Source organism: Corythoichthys intestinalis, chromosome 20 (assembly GCF_030265065.1).
Source record: "Corythoichthys intestinalis isolate RoL2023-P3 chromosome 20, ASM3026506v1, whole genome shotgun sequence".
NCBI classification, from domain to species: Eukaryota; Metazoa; Chordata; class Actinopteri; order Syngnathiformes; family Syngnathidae; genus Corythoichthys; species Corythoichthys intestinalis.
In genome coordinates this window covers 17,753,746-17,775,374 of record NC_080414.1, presented here as the reverse complement: position 1 = coordinate 17,775,374, position 21,629 = coordinate 17,753,746, and the positions used below count along the sequence as shown (strand labels likewise).

Below are 21,629 nucleotides of genomic sequence, written 5' to 3'. Positions count from 1 at the left end.
TCGAAACCTGGGTCATTTTCAGAGTTGGCGAACACTGGACCTCCCGCCCATGAAATTTTAAATAACCCACATACTCCTGAGAGAAACTGAGAGACAGTTTCTTTCTCAACTCAAGTTTGCACTGAAATATCACTGTCATTGCACTGCTAATGCCACAACATTGTCACACGCATCTCACCAAGTCATATGTTCTCAGACATTGGTTTCAATCTGGGTACTGCTACTACTACTGTATAGTGCTTATGCAATATTTGCAGTTACATTATAGCATTTTTTGCACTGTTACATCAATATCTACTGTATGCGCGAACTGTCATTTGCACTATATATCATATTGAGAGCGCATCTGCCTCCTAGTCTGAGTACCGTAAATTACATACATATACGCACTTTATATTACCACATAACCACTTGCTGCCAGTCACTTTATTGCTGCCAGTTTACTTTATTTCCAAACTGTTCTGGCGAAGGTTAAATGTCTTTGTACTCAGTACAATGACAATACTGTAAAGGCTTTCTATTCTATTCTATTGATTCACTTATCCTGGGACGCATTGATCCTCAGGGCTGATTACCGTAATTTTTGGACTATGAGGCGAATTTGACTGTAAGCCGCCACCCACAAAATTTGACACGAAAACGGCATTATGGAATATTTACACCAAAAGATCTTAATCGGTAACACTTTATCTGACAGCTGCATCATAACACTCTCATAAGACCAAATGAACCACCATGAAGCTTTGAACCACTTGGCTTCAAGAAGCTTCATTTGGCCATCACTGCTCTCTTGGGGAAGACAGTCAACCTCTGCTGCCACCTGATGTCAACACTGTTGTTGTCCAACATGCCTCCTAAGATGCATTGCAGCGCTACAGATGGGCATAACAATCAAAATTCAAGTTCTGTACTAATTATTTCTTTAGTTACTGTTTCAGTTGTTTCACTAATTGCTAGTTATGGTATTTGGTAACTCTTTTTTTGATAATGGCGCTATAACACTGTCATAAGACCATCATAATTATGACAGGACACTGCCATGAGCATTAACAAAAGCTTACGACAAATGTCATTTTGTGTCATTCGGCAAATGATCTCACTTTTGAATCGATGTAAAAGATCCGAGCTGGACATAAATTGAGTTATTGACATAATTTGTCGGATGACACTTAATGACGTCTGTCATAAGCATTCATTAATGCCCATTGTAGTAACATGTCATAATTATTATTATTAGACCTTTAGGGTGCAAGCTGGTTGGCCGTAGTTTATTTTGAACATTATTTTTCTTTACTGTAAAAGTACATTTTTCCTCACCAATAAAAGCTAGCTAAACACCTGCTTCTTTTCCTGACAAAAAAATATATATAACTTAGGGCTGTCAAACGATTAAAACTTTTAATCGAGTTAATTACAGCTTAAAAATTAATTAATCGTAATTAATCGCAATTAATCGCAATTCAAACCATCTATAAAATATGCCATATTTTTCTGTGAATTATATATATATTCTGTAAAATAAATTGCTGGAATGGAAAGATAAGACACAAGATGGATATATACATTCAACATATGGTACATAAGGACTGTAGTGGGCATTTCACTCTACTGTCATTTAAATCTGTCTATGCTGTCCTCACTCCGAAGCGTCTACTTTTTTCAAAGCTAAACAGCTAGTGAACGACGCCTTAATAATCAGACTTCTTCCTTTTTCATCTGATTTATTAATAAAATGGCCTCAAACCATTGTCCTCTTTAGACCGTCGTAAAACTACAAAAAAAAATACCACAAGCATTGCATTAGCAACACTGTTAGCTTAGCACGCTATACAGGTTCACTAAACATACACAAAAAGCATCCCATAGAAAAAATATAACATTTCGCTTACTAACATAATATGTACATTCTTTACAACAACCATACTTACGGACAAATCTTGTCCAAGGATCATATAAGCACAACATTACAACGTAGGAGTCAGCCCGAGACGTCGTGCAGCCATATTGAACTGGCAAGAAAACAATAAACCATGTCGCAAAGCGACCACAAGAGTTCGCTGTTAGACAGCACAAAAAGCCTTGCTGTAAAACATACCAAAAGGCAGAATACTGTCTGAGCGGAACATGTGCGTTAATTGCGTCAAATATTTTAACGCGATTAATTAAAAAAATTAATTACCGCGCGTTAACGCGATAATTTTGACAGCCCTAATATAACTATAAAGATTTGCAACCCTGTTACTGTTATTAATGATAAATAATGTAAATATATATGGCGGAAAACACAGACAAGACTGAAAAAGCAGTTTCTGCTCTTGCAACCCTCTTTAAAAGAAACTGATGTATTTTAAGCCAAAAGAATTGTTGTGTTTGAAAAAACAATATGTCTATATGCTGCCATAGCAGATTCATGGCGCATTAAGCCCCCGAACCATTTTTAATTTGCCCGTTTTACCCTCAAAACCTACGTTTACAGACGTCGCGCAACCTCTTTTGTTGCAACCCATCCATAAAACGTAGATAATCATATTCATTATTCAAAATGTCCGTCATTTTTAGCTTAGAATCATTTATTGATGTCTAATATTTCGTTTAAAGAAAAAACGACTTAATAAACTTTTTCACTCGCATATTTTAAACTTTTAAACAAATCACGTCACAAAGAAATAATTGGTGTCTGTAAAAAAGTCACGGATATCTACCTCATAACTATCGCTTAATTGTAATTTTTTTTGTTATTATCGCATTTTCTCCGATATGTTAGATGATAAATAATCGATCCAAACAAAGAAAAATTAAAATACAACATTTAGGAGGGTAAATATATGAAAAAGAACTTCTCGACCACTCATTGATGTCTGCGATTTCTGCATCGCGACCCTTGTTATATTACCATGTTTCACCCATAAAATCCCCCAAAAATCCAGCTGTCTCTTGACACTCAGAGATACATACTACATGGAGTTTTTGGAGCAAAACAAGGTAAGTATACCATAATATCTCGTTAAAGTCGTGGCATCTCTCGCGTGCTCAATCCTCCAGATAGGGTTTTGCTGTTTCAAAAAAAAATTTTTTTTTTTTTTTTTTTTTTTAGAAATGGCCTCCAGTTCAAAGTTTTTCGTCCCCCAGAAAATTGAGATTTTAAGCTTTCCAAAGATGCACACATGCATATAGGACAATTTTGAAATTTGGCCTAATTGGGGGTCTCAGAGCGGAATTTCAAGTCACCTGAGTGTTTTCCGCCATATATTTTTAAATCATGCTATTTTAAAAAAATATATACAACTGATCTGTAATCTAAGCTTTGATAGTTTATTAGCTTTTATTGATGAATATGTAGCAAAAACATCTGGAAGCCAAAATGTCCTCTAACTCTGGAATTACCCATCTCAAGGATACATAATACAAGAGAAACATGATTGAATTTACATGCTACATGACTAGAAGTAGCGTTACGAAGAGGTCACGACTTTATTTACCTGTGTATATGCTGGCGTTGGAAGCGGGGATGCCAAACTGCGATTCGATGAACTTGGGTATGAAGGTGATGAAAGCGGTGACGATGGCGCACTCGGCGGTATAGGACAGGCTGACGAACAGGAAGGTCATGTTGCTGAGGATTCTCAGCGCTGCCTTGGGCAGGTCTGTGGAACAACAAGATGTAGCTCTCATTTACTCATTACTGGAAAGCAGCAATTAAAGAAAGGGCAATGTGTGCTCATAACACAACATTCTCGTCTAATTACATGGGGATAAGTAATCCATAGGGACAAGTGAAGGATCAACACAGCTTCTTTCATGACTTATTGGCCAGAGATGCGTTACGGTATGTCCATTAGCAAGGCAGTTATTCCTGCTTCGTGCCGTCAAGGGCAAACGCGCCCCGAGGTTGCTGTCTCGATGATTTGGCGCCCCCGCTCTGATCCTGTCACTTGCCAATTATGTGGTCAGTGGAAATAAATACACTGGTGTTGCTAGGCAGATTAGGCTAGCTTGTAAAGATCATTTTGAGAGCCGAGATCTCATGATTGCTTTGTATTAAACTGCTTCTTGACAATAAAAGATCTCTCAACCCAGTGAAGGTGTAGGTGGTCGTCTGTGAATGTTACTACAGATGAATTATGGCAATACTGTGGAGACGTTTAATGATTTCCATTCCCGGGGGGGAAGAAGGGTGGCGTGGACAGATGGCGAGCCCCTGTGGATGCCTCCTGCAGCTGTTCCCCTCCAGCAAGACGCACCACTGGGCTTGTAACAGTTGTCACACTTGTTTCTATTGTGGCGATTATTTGCATCAAATCAGCTCGCTCAATGAAGGGGTCTTTAGAACTCTCCCAAATGGAAGTCCATATTGGGTCAGAATCTGTCTCTCCTGAAAAGTATACTGGTCCTTCTAAAAAAAAAATGAGCATATTGTGATAAAGTTCATTATTTTCTGTAATGTACTGATAAACATTAGACTTTCATATATTTTAGATTCATTACACACAACTGAAGTTGTTCAAGCCTTTTATTGTTTTAATATTGATGATTTTGGCAAAAAAGTCAAGAAAAAACAAAAAACGCTACCTCAAAAAAGTAGCATATCATGAAAAGGTACTCTAAAGAAGCTACTAACCTAATCATCTGAATTAACTAATTAACTCAAAACCCCTGTGAAAGATTCCTGAGGCTTTTAAAAACTCCCAGCCTGGTTCATTACTCAAAACCGCAATCATGAGCAAGACTGACTGCTGTCCAGAAGGCCATCATTGACACCCTCAAGCAAGAGGCTAAGACACAGAAAGAAATTTCTGAGCGAAAGGGCTGTTCCCAGAGTGCTGTATAGAGGCACCTCAGTGGGAAGTCTGTGGGAAGGGAAAAAGTGTGGCAGGAAACGCTGCACAACCAGAGGAGGTGACCGCACCCTGAGAAAGATTGTGGAGAAGGGCCGATTCCAGACCTTGGGGGACCTGCAGAAACAGTGGAATGAGTCTGGAGTAGAAACATCCAGAGCCACCGTGTGTGCTGGAAATGGGCTACAGGTGCCGCATTCCGCAGGTCAAGCCACTTTTGAACCTGAAACTATAGAGAAGCAGCACTGGACTGTTGCTCAGTGGTCCAAAGTACTTTTTTCAGATGAAACCATATTTTGCATGTCATTCGGAAATCAAGGTGCCAGAGTTTGGAGGAAAACTGGGGAGAAGGAAATGCCAAAATGCGGCTGTGGCGCAGTTGGTATCCGGAGTTGTCCTTGGACCAAAGGGTCAGTGGTTCGATTCCCGGCTACGACTGCCCACTGTCGAAGTGCCCTTGGGCAAGGCACTGTACTCTGATTTGCCTCCAATGGGCTGACAGCGCCTTGCATGGCAGCAGCCCCATTGGTGTGTGAATGTGTGTGTGAATGGGTAAACGTGTGCTACTGTAAAGCGCTTTGGACATGGTAACCATGCAGATAAATGCGCTATATAAGTACTGTCCATTTACCATTTGAAGTCCAGTGTCAAGTACCCACAGTCAGTGATGGTCAAATATATATTTCTAAGTAAGTATAAGTAGTGTAAGTATTTTATGTTTACTGTAACATATGGATGTGCAACATATGTTTACCTCTGTGGTGAAGGGTCATATGTACAGAACTTCATAAGTTGTTGTGTTATAGAAGCCAGCCAATGCTTTAGTAGCTCAAGCTAATGTGCTATGCTATACATATAATAATTGTGTATTTAAGTGTATTGGGCAGTTTGTTGTATATTCAGTATTTGATACGTGCATTTTTCTGTTGTACTTTCACAATATTAAGACGAGTGTCTTCCCATAAAAGCAAGAAAAGACCAAGCCTTGTGGATTCATTTTTAGGTGGCTGTTGGGCAGTGCAGAACTGAAACGCACTGTTTTGCTCATGTCAATACGAAAAATCTGGTGAGAACAAAGGCAAATCTATGTTGAATCCATCACTAGTTGTTTTTTTTTGGAAACTTCCAGGTGTTCAAAAACTAAGGTTATACATTTTAAAATTTATATATTTATTATCAGATATCGGTATCGGCTTTGAGGAGCAGGAAGTTATCGATATCGGTATTGGTTTCAAAAAATGGATATCGTGCACCCCTAGCTAATGCTATGAGTTACATTTCGAGTGTTGATGGTCACTCAGGACAGAACTTTAAAGGCTAAATCAACATTGCATATTCCCTCTTGCTAAGATAACAAAACAAACTTTACCATGTGTTTTTCAAAACAAGCACGCCTGGAGAGGACACTGGTGAGTTGCAGCACATCACATGAGTGACACAATCAGACACTGCTACGATGCAAGCTAACTAATAGTACACATAAAATGTTACACATTGTGCACATGTGACAGAAACTATGGCGCATTTTCGTCTCGTTCTAGTTTTGTCTAGTCAGACAAAAACGGACATTTGTCTCGTTATGTTTTAATCTTCCAAGACACGTTTTAGCCTTGTTATTGTCTCATCATTGTCACGAAAAAAATATATATTTTCGTTATCGTAATAGTTGACGAAAACAACACTGACGTCTAGCACTGCTAATGGCAAACAATGAAATAACGTAACCCTAAAATCCCGACTTTTCAGACTAATGACATGTTTTAAATTCCACACAAGTAACAAATAATCTGTCCTCCAAGTCAAACATAGTAGACGCATGACTGATGCTTGTTACCCATACCTAATGTTCATTCACTAGCATATTTCAATGTCTGCAGTTATCTGAAGGACAACATCCAACATATCTGAAGCCACCAAAGTTTGAAGTGCCAGCGTTTCATTCGCCTATTGCGTTTGCACTACACAGCTAAAAAAAAAAAAAAAAACGTCTGGCTTTGACTGCCTCGTATTGCTCGGCAGCCGAGTTTGTCTAGTCAGACGAATCGTGACTGCGTTCTCCCGGGAGCTCATTTAAAAAAAGAAAACACGGTGCTAGGAAAGCTGGAAAAGCCCACGGCAGACTAGAGGGAAAATGGGGGGTCCCTGGTTCATTTGGCTCAGGGAAGAAATAGTAAAATATACACTAAAGTACCGAGGCCATTATCTACTGACTGCGCTTACAGTGAATTACCTGCTTCATTAGACAACCTCCTTAAATCAATAATGCTCTCGCCGGAGATCTGAATGGATTTCACACCGTTGGATAAGAAGACTAATCGTGGCAATTGATTAGATTACGGGCACTTTGTACATCATTAGCTCATGGCCAATCTGAGCCAGATTGCAGCAGCGCATTTAAATTCCTGGAAGTACGTCTGCATTGTGTGGGGTGTGGCAATATATCGGTATGGTCGGGGGTCAGCAACCCGCGGCTCTAGAGCCAAATGTGGCTCTTTAGTGCTGCCCTAGTGGGTCCCTGGAGCTTTTTCAAAAATCTTTGAAAAAGGATGGCGAAGGAAATATATTATAATATATATTGTTTTGTTTTAATTTGGTTTCTTTAGGAGGACAAACATGATTCTAATTCATTAATATTTTAACGATAATAAACTAGAGTCGGCATTGTACAACAGAGTAGTCACGTTGTGCGTTATTCTCTGTAAGATGCACTGCAGGGAAAATAAAAATTTAATCATGAAAGCTCATTATGTATTTGTAGCCAACTTAGTCATTTTGATAGTAGTATAATATAGATACATACAGCATGTTAAATAGGCTATCGATACAGTGTATCACAAAAGTGAGTACACCCCTCGCTTTTCCGCGGATATTTAAATATATCTTTTCATGGGAAAACACTGATAAAATGACACTTTGACACAATAAAAAGTAGTCTGTGTGCAGCTAATATAATAGAGTTCATTTATTTTACCCTCAAAATAACTCAAAATATAGCCATTAATATCCAAACCCCTGGCAACAAAAGTGAGTACGCCGCATGGGAACTACGTACATCCCTAAATGTCCAAATTGAGTACTGCTTGTCATTTTCCCTGCAAAATGTCATGTGACTCGTCACAGGAGTGCTGCAAAGATTGAAGAGGTGGGGGGTCAGCCTGGTATTGTTCAGACCATGCGCCGTTCTCTACATCAAATTGGTGTGCATTCCTGTCACCCCAGGAGGAAGCCTCTTCTGAAGACGGTACACTAGAAAGCCCGCAAACAGTTTGCTGTAGACATGTCAACAAAACACATGGATTACTTGAACCATGTCCTATGGTCTGATGAGACGAAGATTACCGTAATTTTTGCACTATAAGGCGCACCTGACTATAAGCCGCCACCCACCAAATTTGACACCAAAATGACATTTGTTCATACATAAGCCGCACTGGACTATAAGCCGCGGCTATCCTCGCTGTATTATGGGATATTTACACCAAAAGATATTAATCGGTAACCCTTAATTGACAGCGGTATCATACCAAGACCAAATGAACCACCAAGAAGCTTTGAACCAGTTGGCTGAAAAGCTTCATTGCTTCAAGAAGCTTCATTTGGCTATCACTGCTCCCTAGGGGGAGACAGTCAACCTCTGCTGCCACCTGCTGTCAACACTGCTGTCGTCCACCATGCCTCCTAGCATGCATTGCAGCGCTACAGATGTAAATACCAATCAAAATTCATTTCTGTGCTAGTTATTTCTTCAGTTACTGTTCCAGTTGTTTCATTAATTACTAGTTATGGTATTTGGTAACGCTTTATTTGACAGTGATTCCATAAGACTGTTATAAGACAATCATAAGTATGACATGACACTGTCATGAGCATTAATGAATGCTTATAACACATGTTATTTAATGTCATTTAGCAAATTATGTCACTTTTGAATGGATGTAAAAGATCCGAGCTGAACATAAATGGAGTTAGTGATATAATTTGCTAGTTGACACCTAATGACATCTGTCATAATCATTCAGTAATGCCCATGATAAAGTCATGTCATAATTATGACGGTCTTATCACGCCACTGTCAAATTAAATTTTACCTATTAACCCAAATAAATCAACAAATAAGCCGCACTGGACTATAAACTGCAGGATTTAAAATGAAGGAAAAAAGTAGCGGCTTATAGTCTGAAAATTACAGTAATTTGTTTGGTTCCGATGGGCTCAAGCATGTGTGGGGGCAACCATGTGAGGAGTACAAAGATAAGTGTGTCATGCCTACAGTCAAGCATGGTGGTGGAATGACCCCCACCCACCTCTTCAATCTTTGCAGCAATACTGACAGCACTTCTGTAACGAGTCACATGACATTATGGAGGGAAAATGACAAGCAGTACTCAGTTTGGACATTTAGGGATGTACGTAGTTCCCATGCGGTTTCCTCACTTTTGATGCCAGGGGTTTAGATATTAATGGCTATATTTTAGTTATTTTGAGGGGAAAATAAATTAACTCTATTATATAATCTGTACACAGACTACTTTTCATTGTGTCATAGTGATCCACCAAAGTCTTCCCAAACAGCTTTTGAAGTCATCCCATGAATATTCTTATAGTTTTAATATCACACGCAATATGCGGCAAAAAGTCGCAACGTCAGTTTTTTCCAATATTGGTCAGCCCTAAAGAAGCGGATCCTTACCCTTAATGTCCTTCCCGAAACCCATAGAGGAGGACACGTTCTGACCCTTGCCACCAGACTTCTCCTTCATCACGTCTTCGTCGTCACTGGACAGATTTCCAGGCGACGAGCCTGCCTTTTTCTTCCTCTTCTTGTGTCGTGGCGGCAGCTTTTTGGGGAAGGCGAACATGGGAAAGATGACCAAAAGCATTGCGATGGCGCAAAGCAAGAAGCCGCTCCACCTGAAACGGAAACTACGATCAGATGGAAATTCTCGAACAATGAACGTGATCGTATTTACCAGTTGCCGACGAAGCGAGGGTCGCTCTGGTCGATGTTGACCACGGTTTTAGGGTCCACGTAGAAGCCGATGAGGACGCCGCCCAGCAGGTAACCAGCTGCTGGGCCCAGGGCTCCCATCACGTACATGACAGCTGAGGGGAAACAAGTTTTGTTTTATCAGGAAAATGTACTGGAGAAGTAGACAACACCTGCACAGCGAAACCAGATGAACTTTCAAGGGCCATTTTTCACAGCTTCTGTAACATCTGAACAGCTGACCTGAACGCACCAGAAGTCTTGCGCTGACAAAAGAATGTGTGCGTGTGTGTGTGTGTGTGTGTGTGTGTGTGTGTGTGTGTGTGTGTGTGTTGGGGGGTTGAAAGATTAAGCACCGCAGGCTCTGAGACAGCCCTAGCCAATCAAAAGCCGCCACGGGTAGGCAAAAAAAAAAAATCATTACAGTTAGAACAGTGAATAAAGGCCCTGAAGCAAAGACACACGTCAAAGCCACTTTGCAGTTACAATTTGGGGGCAGGAGGGGCTCAAGCTTTCCATAATTACACCTGGAACATTGCCTCAAGCTATCACAGAGTTAGGATTAGAATTTTAGAGTGTTGTGTGTGTGTCCATTTTGAAATAATTTAAAAATGTCTCACACAGACTTTGTTTTAACTTTTACCATGATATAATAGATATAATAGCTCCTTCTATACGCGGGTGTATCTCAGCTGTTTATTTTTACTGGACTTTGCAGGACTGTGAATGAATGCATAGACGGTAGCTATATCAAAAGTGCATGACCGCTTTACTGCCATAGATTCACACTGCCAGACGTGACTCACTCATCTAAGCACCTAAAGCAGGTGTCCTTCCCCTGTTGGCTCACATCACATGTTCTGTATATATATCATCACTGAGCAACGCCATCTCTAACATTCTGGAGTCGAGGCACGGAAAGCATAACACGATGTGACAGGATATTAGCAGGGACAAACTATTAATTATAGCGGGCAAGCGTGGCAAAGGGTCTTATCTTTTTATCTCCTCCTTGAGATGAATAATGGCTCATGGGCCCATAAACAAGTCAGGACAGTCTGGAATTAAATAAAGCAAGACAAGGACTGTGCGAAGAGAGAGTCGCAGATAAAGGCTAGGTTGTGTCATGTCAGATCGGATTCAAATGGACAATAATTGTCCAATATGCATGGAGATGAATCCAAATTTAGGAATGTTTGGACAACTTTTGCCTATCAACCTGTGTCATTTCTAACAAGTGGGACATTACAATGCCAATCACGGTATTGTTTGGCTAGGTACACTGACTGGGAGGTTCAATTATCACATCAATGGCAACCAATGAGTCACGTATTAACTCTCATTTCAGAAATTTTCATAGCCCAACCAGTCAAAATAGATTGGGTGTCTTGTAAAGTCAATGGGAGTGAAACTAGGGCTGTTAAGTAAGGCTGCAACAACTAATTGATTAAATTGATTGATAAATTAGTTGCCAACAAATTTGATAATTGATTTTTTTCGGCAGCTATGAGCAGTCCCATATCAGTCCTTCTTTGTGTGTAAAGTGAGGCAGTGCGCCGGTGATTAGAGCAAGAGAGAGAGAGAGAGAGAGAGAGAGAGAGAGAGAGAGAGAGTTCACTGCTACATTCAGGTTTAGTAGCTGAATCAATAATATTTAAATGCGAGTTAGATTGTCTTCAGTCGTGTGTTGTTAGAGTGCTAGAGTGTTAGAATCCAGTGTGCCTCTGTCAGAGGTGAGCAAATGAAGCCCATTTGTATTGTTTGTATTCTTTGTTGATGAGACATTACCAGTGCTGTTAATAACGGTATTAGAGTATAACGGCGTTATTGACGACGTTATTTTTTTAGTAATGAGTAATCTAATTAATTACTTTTCTAACGTTTGCAACGCCGTTACCGTTACTGAGGATGTAAAGGCGTGCGTTACTATGCGTTACTACGTTGGTTGAATGACACGAGGAAAGTCTGAGAGACACAGACTCACGGAGAGAGAAGAGCCGGAGTGGGGAGGAGGGAAGGGAGTTGTGACGGCGTTGCAAATGCGATGCTAGTTGACTGCAGCCGATAGCCTACAAACTACGCCCACATGATGCTAACGGTAGAGATAACATGTATATAGAACTAGATTCGAAATGTTAGACTCGCCGGCGTAACTAAACAGCCGCCCTCTGAAAGCAGTAGACTTCTTAGGAAGGCTCTGTTGTAGAAAACCTTCCTAGCGAAGCAAAGTAACGTTTTATCTAAAATACTCCTAAATCGACAAAATCTTGACTTGAATCTATCTTTAAATGATGAAACAGTTTTAAAACTTTCACATGTCCAAAGTAGACAGTAGGGAACTAATGCAATAACGGGAGCAATTTTAACAACTTTAACGGTTGATTCACAACATTAAATGACTTCCAAACATAGCAAAGGTTACTATGTAGTTATCGCAATATCCGCAATACCCGTGCCTAGTTAAGTTTAGGGTAAAGAATTGGGCTAGGGCCAATTGTCCCAAAAACCCTTTGAACTTCACATAGTTTGACCCATGTTTTGATTTTGAGAAAAAAAAACATGAAAAGTAACACAAGTTACTTTGCCAAGTAACTAATAACTCTTACATTCAAGTTTTACAAATTCAATTACTTTTGGGAGAAGGAATTTCTAAATGTAATTAGTTACTTTTTTAAAGTAAGATTAACAACACTGGACGTTACTACTTAGCACAGAGCGGTATGCTGGTTAGCGATTATGCTAATGAGTGTCTTAAGTGTCCGTTTGTCTTGTGTTTTGGAGAAGAATATCAGCACTTGAGTTATTGTAAGACAGTAAAGTTGTCTCATTTCTTTTTATCAAGAAACCCCATACATCAACCCATTCATATAACAGTTTAGAGCAGGGGTGTCCAAACTTTTTGAAAAGGGAGCCAGATTTGGTGTGGTAAAAATGTGGGGGGCTGACCTTGGCTGACGTCCTTTACGTAGAACAATATTTTTAAGCAAATTTTAGCAAGCCCTTCTTTGTGTCACATTTGCTTTATTATTTAATTAATAATTTCAACAATCTCGCAACTAGCCTTTGTGGTGTTCTTTTGACTCTCGGGCTCTTGCGAAATACTGCTGCTGTGAAATGAAACTAGCTTCAAGTTGCTTCGATTTCTAGCTGCGTATCTTCCCTGTAATGTTGTCGTACATGTCAGCGTGTGTTGTTTAGTAATATTGCCTGACACTGAACTCTTTAAAAACAGCAACTGTCTCTTTGCAAATGAGGCAGACACAGTTGTTGCGTATTTTAGTGAAGAAATAGTCAAATTTCCACCTATCCTTGAAGCGTCGGCTGTCGCAGTCAGCTTTCTTTTTTATTTGTTGATTGTCGCCATTTTAGAAAATTGGGAGTGAAGGGTCAAAGGGGGTAATGTTGCTTGGAGTGCTGCTGCCTTTTAGTGGGCAAATGAGGAGCAGCATTTAGTGTGTTAGCTACTTCATATGCTGGTAGCAGTACTGCTGACCAATTTATTAAGTCTGTGTGCGGACCAGACGTTACTGATTTTATGACAGAGGTGGGGGCCGGATGAAATTTGACCACGGGCCGCATTTGGCCCCCGGGCCGGACTTTGGACATGTCTGGTTTAGAGTCTCCTTTCAACACAAACTCTCATTCAAACCGTGAATTGTCATACAAGAGAGTGTGCTTTGAAATTAGATTTGGATTATATTTGCGAACAACTGTTTGATGACAAAAACATTCATTACAGTCTGCCTCCTCCTTATTCTATTTGTTTGTGTAGTTTGTTTAAAGAAAATAAATGAGTCATTGACTCAATTTATATCAGCAAAAAAAATGTCAATCAGCAGTATTTTTTTTTATTTGAATGAACAGGACTTTTGTCTGATTTGTGTACTGAGATTTTTTTTTTTTTTTCGTTTTATCCTCAGAACTTTTATTAAAAAACTTAAAAAAAAAAATAAAAAAAAAGTTTACTGAAAACAGTACAGTTGAAGACTACAGTTAAGTCAGGAATCTGTAATAAAGTATCATTTTTGAAGGAAATAGTCATCCATTTTGTCTTCATTGTTACTTACAACATGCCCAAAATAGCTTCAAGTTAAATTGTGATTGTAATTGGAAAAAGTGACATTTATCTGATTAATCGTTTAATTAATTGTCCGATTAATCAATTATAAAATTATTGTTAGTTGCAGCCCTATCAACAACTAATCGATAAACTCATTGATTAGGGAATAAATTTAACTATTTTGATAGTTGATGAATGTTCATATACTGTACGTTGTTTACCTCCAAATTGTCTAAATCCAATTTTTGAGTCTTAATAGCTAGTAAAAAAAATATTTTATTTTGTTTATGAAAAGGGATCTAAATCATTTTTTTAATCATAAAAGAAAAAAAAAAGATTATATTCTCTTTTTAGTGATCTGTTTACTCATCAATTTTTTTTTCTTATCTGAATAACTTAGGATGTAAAAGAAACTGGGAAAAAAGGTAAATGTTCAGTTTTTAAAATGTATTCATCAATTTTATTATGAAAAGAAAAACATTAAACATACACTGATTGCCACAGAAATGTCATATAAATCAAATTTTAGTCAGAAAGATGAAGTCTGTGGACATGACTTACTTTTATGGGCCACACAAAATGATGGAGTGGGCCAGATCCGGACCCTGGGCTGCCAGTTTGACACCCGTGGCTTAATAGGAGTGTTCCTGACAATCTTATGCGGATGAAGACCAAATGGATGAGTGGTTTTCGAGCAACTAAAATGACAGACAGCAGCGCCTACCTCCAACCATTCCTAAGTCAAAAAAAGAAGCTAAAAAGTTGGGTAATAGAGGTTGGATACTTTGGAAGCTTTTTACATTGGACAAACAGAAAAAATAAGTAGCCTAAGGGAACTAATCTCTATTCCTTGAAGGAAACAAAGTAACAAAATTGTCGTGGCATGTCGAGGAACAAAGATTCTTTGGATCCTTGAAGGTCTAGAGTCAAGACCAATAAATCAAAACACCACGATAGTGTTCATACGTTCTGTTTCGGAAGAGAATGTTTTTGGAAAAGACCGAAGACCGTGCTGAAAGGCGAGCAGGGTGCTGCCTTTGGACTGACAGATGTGCTAGCGCAGCAGCATCAGCGGCGACGCTCGATCACACACAAACATACTGCAGTGGCAGGGGGCGTCACCGTGGCGGACGGGGGACGCATGCCAATGACGGAGGACCGCGAGCTGGCTCTACTCAATTACGCAACGGACCTTGAGAGGCTGCACGTGAAGGACAAAACGTCACTGGCTTCAGATGACTTGATCCGTTGGGTGCTATTGGCTTTCCCCGCTCTTGTTTGTACCTAGTCAGCATCTATCTGGCCGCTGGGGTTTGACTTTCAATATGGAGTGGTATTTCTCTGCATTAGAAGTGCATTACAAGACATAGATTGAGGATGGAGTAACAGGAAGTTTAAAAAAGGATGAAGTCCTTCTCGGAACCAGAAGGGATAGGACGAGCATGTACACACACAACCGGAAAGGTTGAAGGGATTTATAGTGCATCTGCAACTACAACTGAACGTTTGCCACATTTCTAGATGAGATTTACCCGACAGTAATCCAGACAAGAGCAGCAAAAAGGACCAGTCCCACGGGGTAAGAAGCAGAGACGAAGCAAAACAGATGGTTGGGGAAGCGACGGAAAACACTGAAGAGGCGGTGGCAGGGGTGGGGGGGAGACTCTGAACATAAAGCAAACAAGAGGCGCGACTGATGCTGTGTAGCCTGGCGATAACGCTTTCTCAGCAACATCCTCAAACCTTCAGGGACCAAACACTGCTCTGTTGTCTGGACTCTGCCTACTCTTCCTCCTCCACACGCCACAGAGTTGACGTCCCAAAAAACAAAAACAACAAATAAAACAGTTGAAGGGTTTCATAACAGATATCATATCTCAAACTTGACATCTTACCTGAAATATGTGATCTCTAACCGCCTAACCGTACCAACCTCCAACCCTAACCCACTAATCTTAACGCGATCCTCTAATCCCAACCCTAAATTTAAATTAAACCCTATCTCCTGACTTTATCCTAATCCAACCCCCAACTCCCCCTCAACCCTTTCACTCTCTATTGTGTAATGTGATGTCACGAGTATAGTTTTAGGCCAACATGACCATTATAAGCTGGTTATTAGAGAAAGTTCAGCAGGTTTTTCAGGTGGTAGTAGCTAGGGTCATGACTGCTATCATGAAACATTGGCTAGGTTCTTACCATAGGTCTTAAAGCACAAATCCGATTTTTTTGGTCATATCTGGTTTTTTCTGCTTGCTCGTTCAGATTACCGTTTTCAATCGCAGCCCGAAAAGTGCCGTGCACGCATAGAAGACCAATAATAGACACGTCACAAAATTGCGCGGAGTAAAGTGACCCGCATGCGCAGATGTAGACAAATACGTCACAAGAAAGAAGCGCCAACATATGCTATTTGGATGAGTTCTTCCTCCAAGCATTCTTGTTTTCGTCAACGATGACGATAACAAAAATATTTCGTCAACAAACAATTTTTTCAGTGTTTGGTCGTGTCACTCATGCGACGTGCTGCACCTCACCCCGACAGCCCCGCCCCACACACATGCCGGTGAATAAACATGTACACATTCCAGGTTCCTTTTGTGAAATGTGCTTTCTTATCTTGTATGGCTTATATGCCATTTTGCCTTAGCCTCTAAAGGTCTGTGCTGAGTGATCATCACACGGTAAACTAACTTGTAGCATTAGCACAGCGTTCACATCAGCATAAGTATTTAGTGCGGTGACACGAAAAAGCATGTTTATTTCATAATATATGCGGTATTTTATGCTCCTGAATGAAATGGACCGCTTGGATGTGTGTGACAGCGATCGCTATATTTATGTAGTTTTTCTAATCCTGCGCCATGAAAATGAGTGACTTCAACAGTCTCGAGTTGAGAAAGAGGGAGATGTGACGTGTACGGAGGAAGGAGTCCTCTTCACTATACAGCCGTACTGTTGTATGAGAAGGACTAAGGATTCAGCTGATTTTGCAGATTAATACATTTATTTTTCGCATCATGCCAGCCAAACGGCTGCAGAAAAATCTTGCTGTAAGAGGGAGAGGCGTGTATGCCTTTTTGGGGTTTTAAAAGGTTCCCATTCACCGGTGGATATAGGCCAAAACAAGCCATACTACTGTGGGACCATTGGACTTACCAGGGAGTGAGTAAACATCGTGTTTTGTATAATGTCAAATACTGGGATCATTTTAATATGTAGGTGGCTTGCATTTTGTGGCTGACATGCTCCTTGCTTCCTCGGCGGCTTTTCGCACATCCCCCCACCAGAAGAGTACCCGGCTTATTCCCCTCTTCATGCGCCCGGTATTCTGTCAAATTTTCCGACCGATCAGAAATTACTACTTTGAGTTAAAAATAGCCGCGTATACAGCGATTACAAAGTAAACACTACAAACTTTCTTTAAATAAAGGACTACCGTAATTTCCGGACTACAAGCCGCTACTTTTTTGTCTCATTTTGGGTCCTGCGGCGTGTGCAACGATGCGGCCAATTTGTGTATTTTTCTGACGGCCGCCAGGGGCGCTCGAGCATGGAATGTGGGAGTGAGACACGTGGAATATATGTGTCGAGGAAGACGCTAGTTTGCACTACTACCGGTAGTTTAACTTTGTGCGTTGTGCATGAATAGAGGTGGCGAACCCTCGTCTTTGTGCATGAGTAGAATTGGCAGACCTGCATCATGGAAAATGCTAGAAGAAATTAATTTGGCCATCCGAGTTGTATGGGACGTTTTGATGACGAGCGGCGAGAGATCGTTTGCCAAGACTCGCCGCATGCGAAGAGCAGCTTTGGGGGAGCCTGGCATCGTGAAGCACTGTGAAAGAGTCCGCCATCACCAACGGGCTTTGAGGGGCCAGTCTGCTGCGAGGAGGACGGCACAGGCTGGGAGTGAATATGCCTCATTATGGGAGACATTGAAGGCGACGCGAAGCACAGACTGAGTAGGTGCGTGCGTGGCGAAGTGCATCTGAGCGTCTTCATATCCGACACTGAGGGTGAAGACTTTCATGGTTTGAATGCACAGGAGGAAGATGAAGATTGCTAACAAAGACTTTTATGTTTTTATTAACCAGCGCAATTAGTGCTGCACCGCCATGCTGATGCTATGCAACTTCCATGCCGCTGCTATATAACTGCCGTGTTTGCCGGCGCTGTTTGGAACTAAAAGTTAAGATGTGTTATTAAACGTTTGAAAACTATATTTCTTTGTCAATGTCTCATTTTACTAAGTGGGCACACGCGGCTTATAGGCAGGAGAGGCTTATGTATGTACAAAATGGTTTTTCCTTTAAAAATGTACTGGGTGAGGCTTGTAATCAGGGGCGCCCAATAGTCCAGAAATTACGGTACTTACGTTTGATCATGGATGTGCATGTAAAAAGCTCTCCTCATACACATTAGCTGCAGATGTTAGCTGCACAACAACTGCAGCCACTCTGTAGTAGCAGGGGAACGAGCTGTAAATTGCTCTCCGCCGGGCGGTTTGCCGATCGGCATTGACCTCGACAACCCAGTCGTCATGTGAAATGATCCGGACTAGTTATGTGTGATTTTCCGCTTCGAAGACTTTGAAACATCACTCGGTTCGGGTTAGCATGTCGGCTAGCTGTCAGGCCTCTTGGTTTGTTTACATTCTCCGAAGCCGGGGAAGGGAAATGACATAAGCCTGATTTAGGTGGCATAAAATATCGTTCGGGAGGTGTGACAGTAAAGGTGAAGTCGACAGTTTTGACCATTATGGAGTAATCTTGCCATGTCGTCTTGAATAAATGCATTTTTATTATTTCATATTCCATTTAACACAGGACTGTTATTTGCCATGGCCATGCCATTTATTTAGCTATTGGAGAAAAATACTTGGATAAAAATAATATCCTGTAAAAATATTGGAGTAGAGAGACTGAAACAATGACATTTTGCGGCTCTCTTCGTCACGTTTTACTCGTTGTGAATAATTCCCCCTCAATGGGCTGCATACTAAATCAGATGAAATCGTGACTCCGCTAACGTCATCCACCTGTTGGGGACGCTAGAGCCCTATAATGGTAGGCGTGGCTAACCGGCAGATTAAAAAACTAATTTCTCGTCATCTGCGCTTTGCTAAATTGTTGTATATAGTCGATTCGTCTCAACATATGATTCAAATTCACATAATAATCCTATTTAGGACTTCTTTTCTTCTGTCGTACGCACTTTAAACTCTTGGAAAACATTTTACATACAGTTTGTGGTGTCCAGGTGAGTTTAATTAATTGCAAATAATGTGTTGTTTTCCTGCTGAGTGTGTATTATCATCATGAAAATGGTGATATCCTTGTAGACTTGTTATATGCTCATCTGTTATGTTCATTCGAAATTGTTGGACACCTTTATTTATTTCTTCATGGACTAAAACCGTTGAAGTTTATAGACTAAAGCATTTTGAGAATTGTCGACTAAAACTAGACAAAATTTTAGTTTTGTTGACTAAAACTAGAAGAAGACAAACACATTTGAAATGACTAAAATATGACTAATAAGTATGTTCGTCCAAAAGACTAAGAAGAAAATTAAATCTAGTTCAACATACATGTGATCTCTATGAGACGCATTAGGCGCTACCTGCTACCACCGTAGCATCATTCAGGCTAGTTTTTAGCAACGTCGGCGTCGTTTATAGCGGCTGTCGCCTGCAGTGTTTTGTTTCCCCCCCCCCCCTTTTTTTAATTGCTTCTTCCTCTACGCACATGACATCAGCACGTTGTCCCGCATCAAAAGTAGTCCGGGCAAATGTGATGCTGAGAGCTGTCAAAATTAAATCATTACTCGAGGTGAATAAAATTACTCGGATGAGTTTTTAAACTCGAGTTACTCGAGTTGCTCGAGTACTCGTTTCAGCTCTACGTCTATCGTTCACCTCTCTGCTCCCTTCTGAGCTCCTATGACCTTGTCTTCACCCCTCCCCCATCCCTACCCTTGACAACAGAACGCACCAACACTTGATGAGAAAGCACACCGGCTAATGAAGCAACCCCGTGGTGGCCAAAGTCATTACCACAGGCTAATGATGTAATTTAATTACAGGTTTTAAAGAATAAGTGACCAAACCCATGAATCATCGGATTGTTCTGTTCAAAAGTGTCCACCTGTTCATCTTTCAATAAATGATGCGGCCCTGCCGAGCATCCAAGCAATCTGCCGATGATGTCACATAAGCAGTCAGGAACCTTGGATCCGTGCTCAAAACACGACCTTGTCTAATCTTGACAAAATGCAATCTCTTCTCCGTGTTAGCCGGTGATATTTTAAGACTTTTTACACATTGTGCATTCCTGATTGAACCGGAATAACGCAAGTGCGACAATGAAATCCCATCGCCATGGAAACTTGCTGACGCAGCAGTGTCTTCTTACATGTTCCAACCTCACAGAGGGCACAGATGCACATTATCAGTGAAATAATATACAAAGCTACATTGGGAATTTATGCAGGGACTACTTACTTACTAGTTTTAAATATAAGAACAGTTTGGGGTTTGTTCCTTTAAATCTTAAAGTTTAAGGTTTGGAGGAGCAAAAACGAAGTTGATTTGCTAACCGGACACAGCAAGTGAGCCGTGTGGAATGTTTTCACGGATCAAGCATAGTAAAGACGTTTGATCCAGTGGGCCCGTCGGTACTGACTGGTACAGACAGAGAGCTTAAGACTTGAAAGAAGCGAAAATGATCAGACAGTCCTAAAGCCCTTCTGACTTGTAGCATCAACTTGAAGGCCACCCAACAGGTTGTGGTACCAAATCACAAGCTTTACTGCTGTAAGCCAAGACATGACTGGTCACGAGAGGTCCACAGACATGACTTGACTGAAATAAATGGCGCTTTCTACGTTCTACCTGCTTACAGAGGGAGTGAAAGTGGGCGGGAACGGTCAGGAACGCAGTTCCGGTATAAGATTCAGGGTCGGAACGCTGTTCCGGGATACGGTGCTTTGATTCCGAAAATATGACGGCAACTGTCAAAACGCTATGTAAAAAAATAAATAAATAAAAATGCAAAGGTGCTACACATGCATTTCATCTCCAACAAGAAAACAATCTACCAACATCAGATTTACATACAGAAATGTTAGCAACAAGCATAATAAAGTGCTAGTGTAGCGTAATCCGTTTCCACCGATTTTTATTATTTATTTTATTTCACGGATGGCATGGAGGTTTCCCCAGCTGCTGCAGTTATCAGAGTCTGACGATGACGGGTCACGTCAATGTGCGAATGCACGCAGCAAAGCACAACACCTGGACTCATTTCTCCGTTCAATTGGGTAACATACTGACATGCGATCACCAGAGATAGTTAGCTCTGATTGGTTCAAATGTGTATGTTTTCTGAAACAGGAAAAAAGGGCAATGCAACAGAAAATGGATCAAATCTTTAAGAGCAATGAAATAGCTAAGGTGGCTTATTTATCATATTAAGTTTTATTTGCTCTGATGGGGAGGTTCATAACATCTTAGCTGTCAATGAGCACTTTGGACTTATATTTCTTCATTTATGTTAGGCTACTTATTCATTTCCTTATGATTTAAAAAGGTCAACGTTTGCGCGATCTTCAAAATATATTCCATTTCACTCTGCATAGTATAAGTCATTTGTACTTATTAGGGCTGTCAAAATTATCGCGTTAACGGGCGGTAGTTAAATTTTTAAATTAATCACGTTAAAATATTTGGCGCAATTAACGCACA

At 40.5% G+C, this 21,629-nt stretch overlaps 1 protein-coding gene across 1 annotated transcript in view; it reads right to left on the bottom strand.

Annotated features, from left to right (window-relative positions):
- Positions 1–21,629, bottom strand: part of LOC130908423 (solute carrier organic anion transporter family member 5A1) — a 62,042-nt gene that overhangs the window by 13,807 nt on the left and 26,606 nt on the right. The window contains exons 4-6 of the mRNA XM_057823827.1: positions 9,806–9,938; positions 9,526–9,746; positions 3,480–3,644 (exon numbers count right to left, since the gene is read on the bottom strand). Coding sequence (XP_057679810.1) covers positions 3,480–3,644; positions 9,526–9,746; positions 9,806–9,938 — 519 coding nt within the window. The remainder of the gene's footprint in view (positions 1–3,479; positions 3,645–9,525; positions 9,747–9,805; positions 9,939–21,629) is intronic.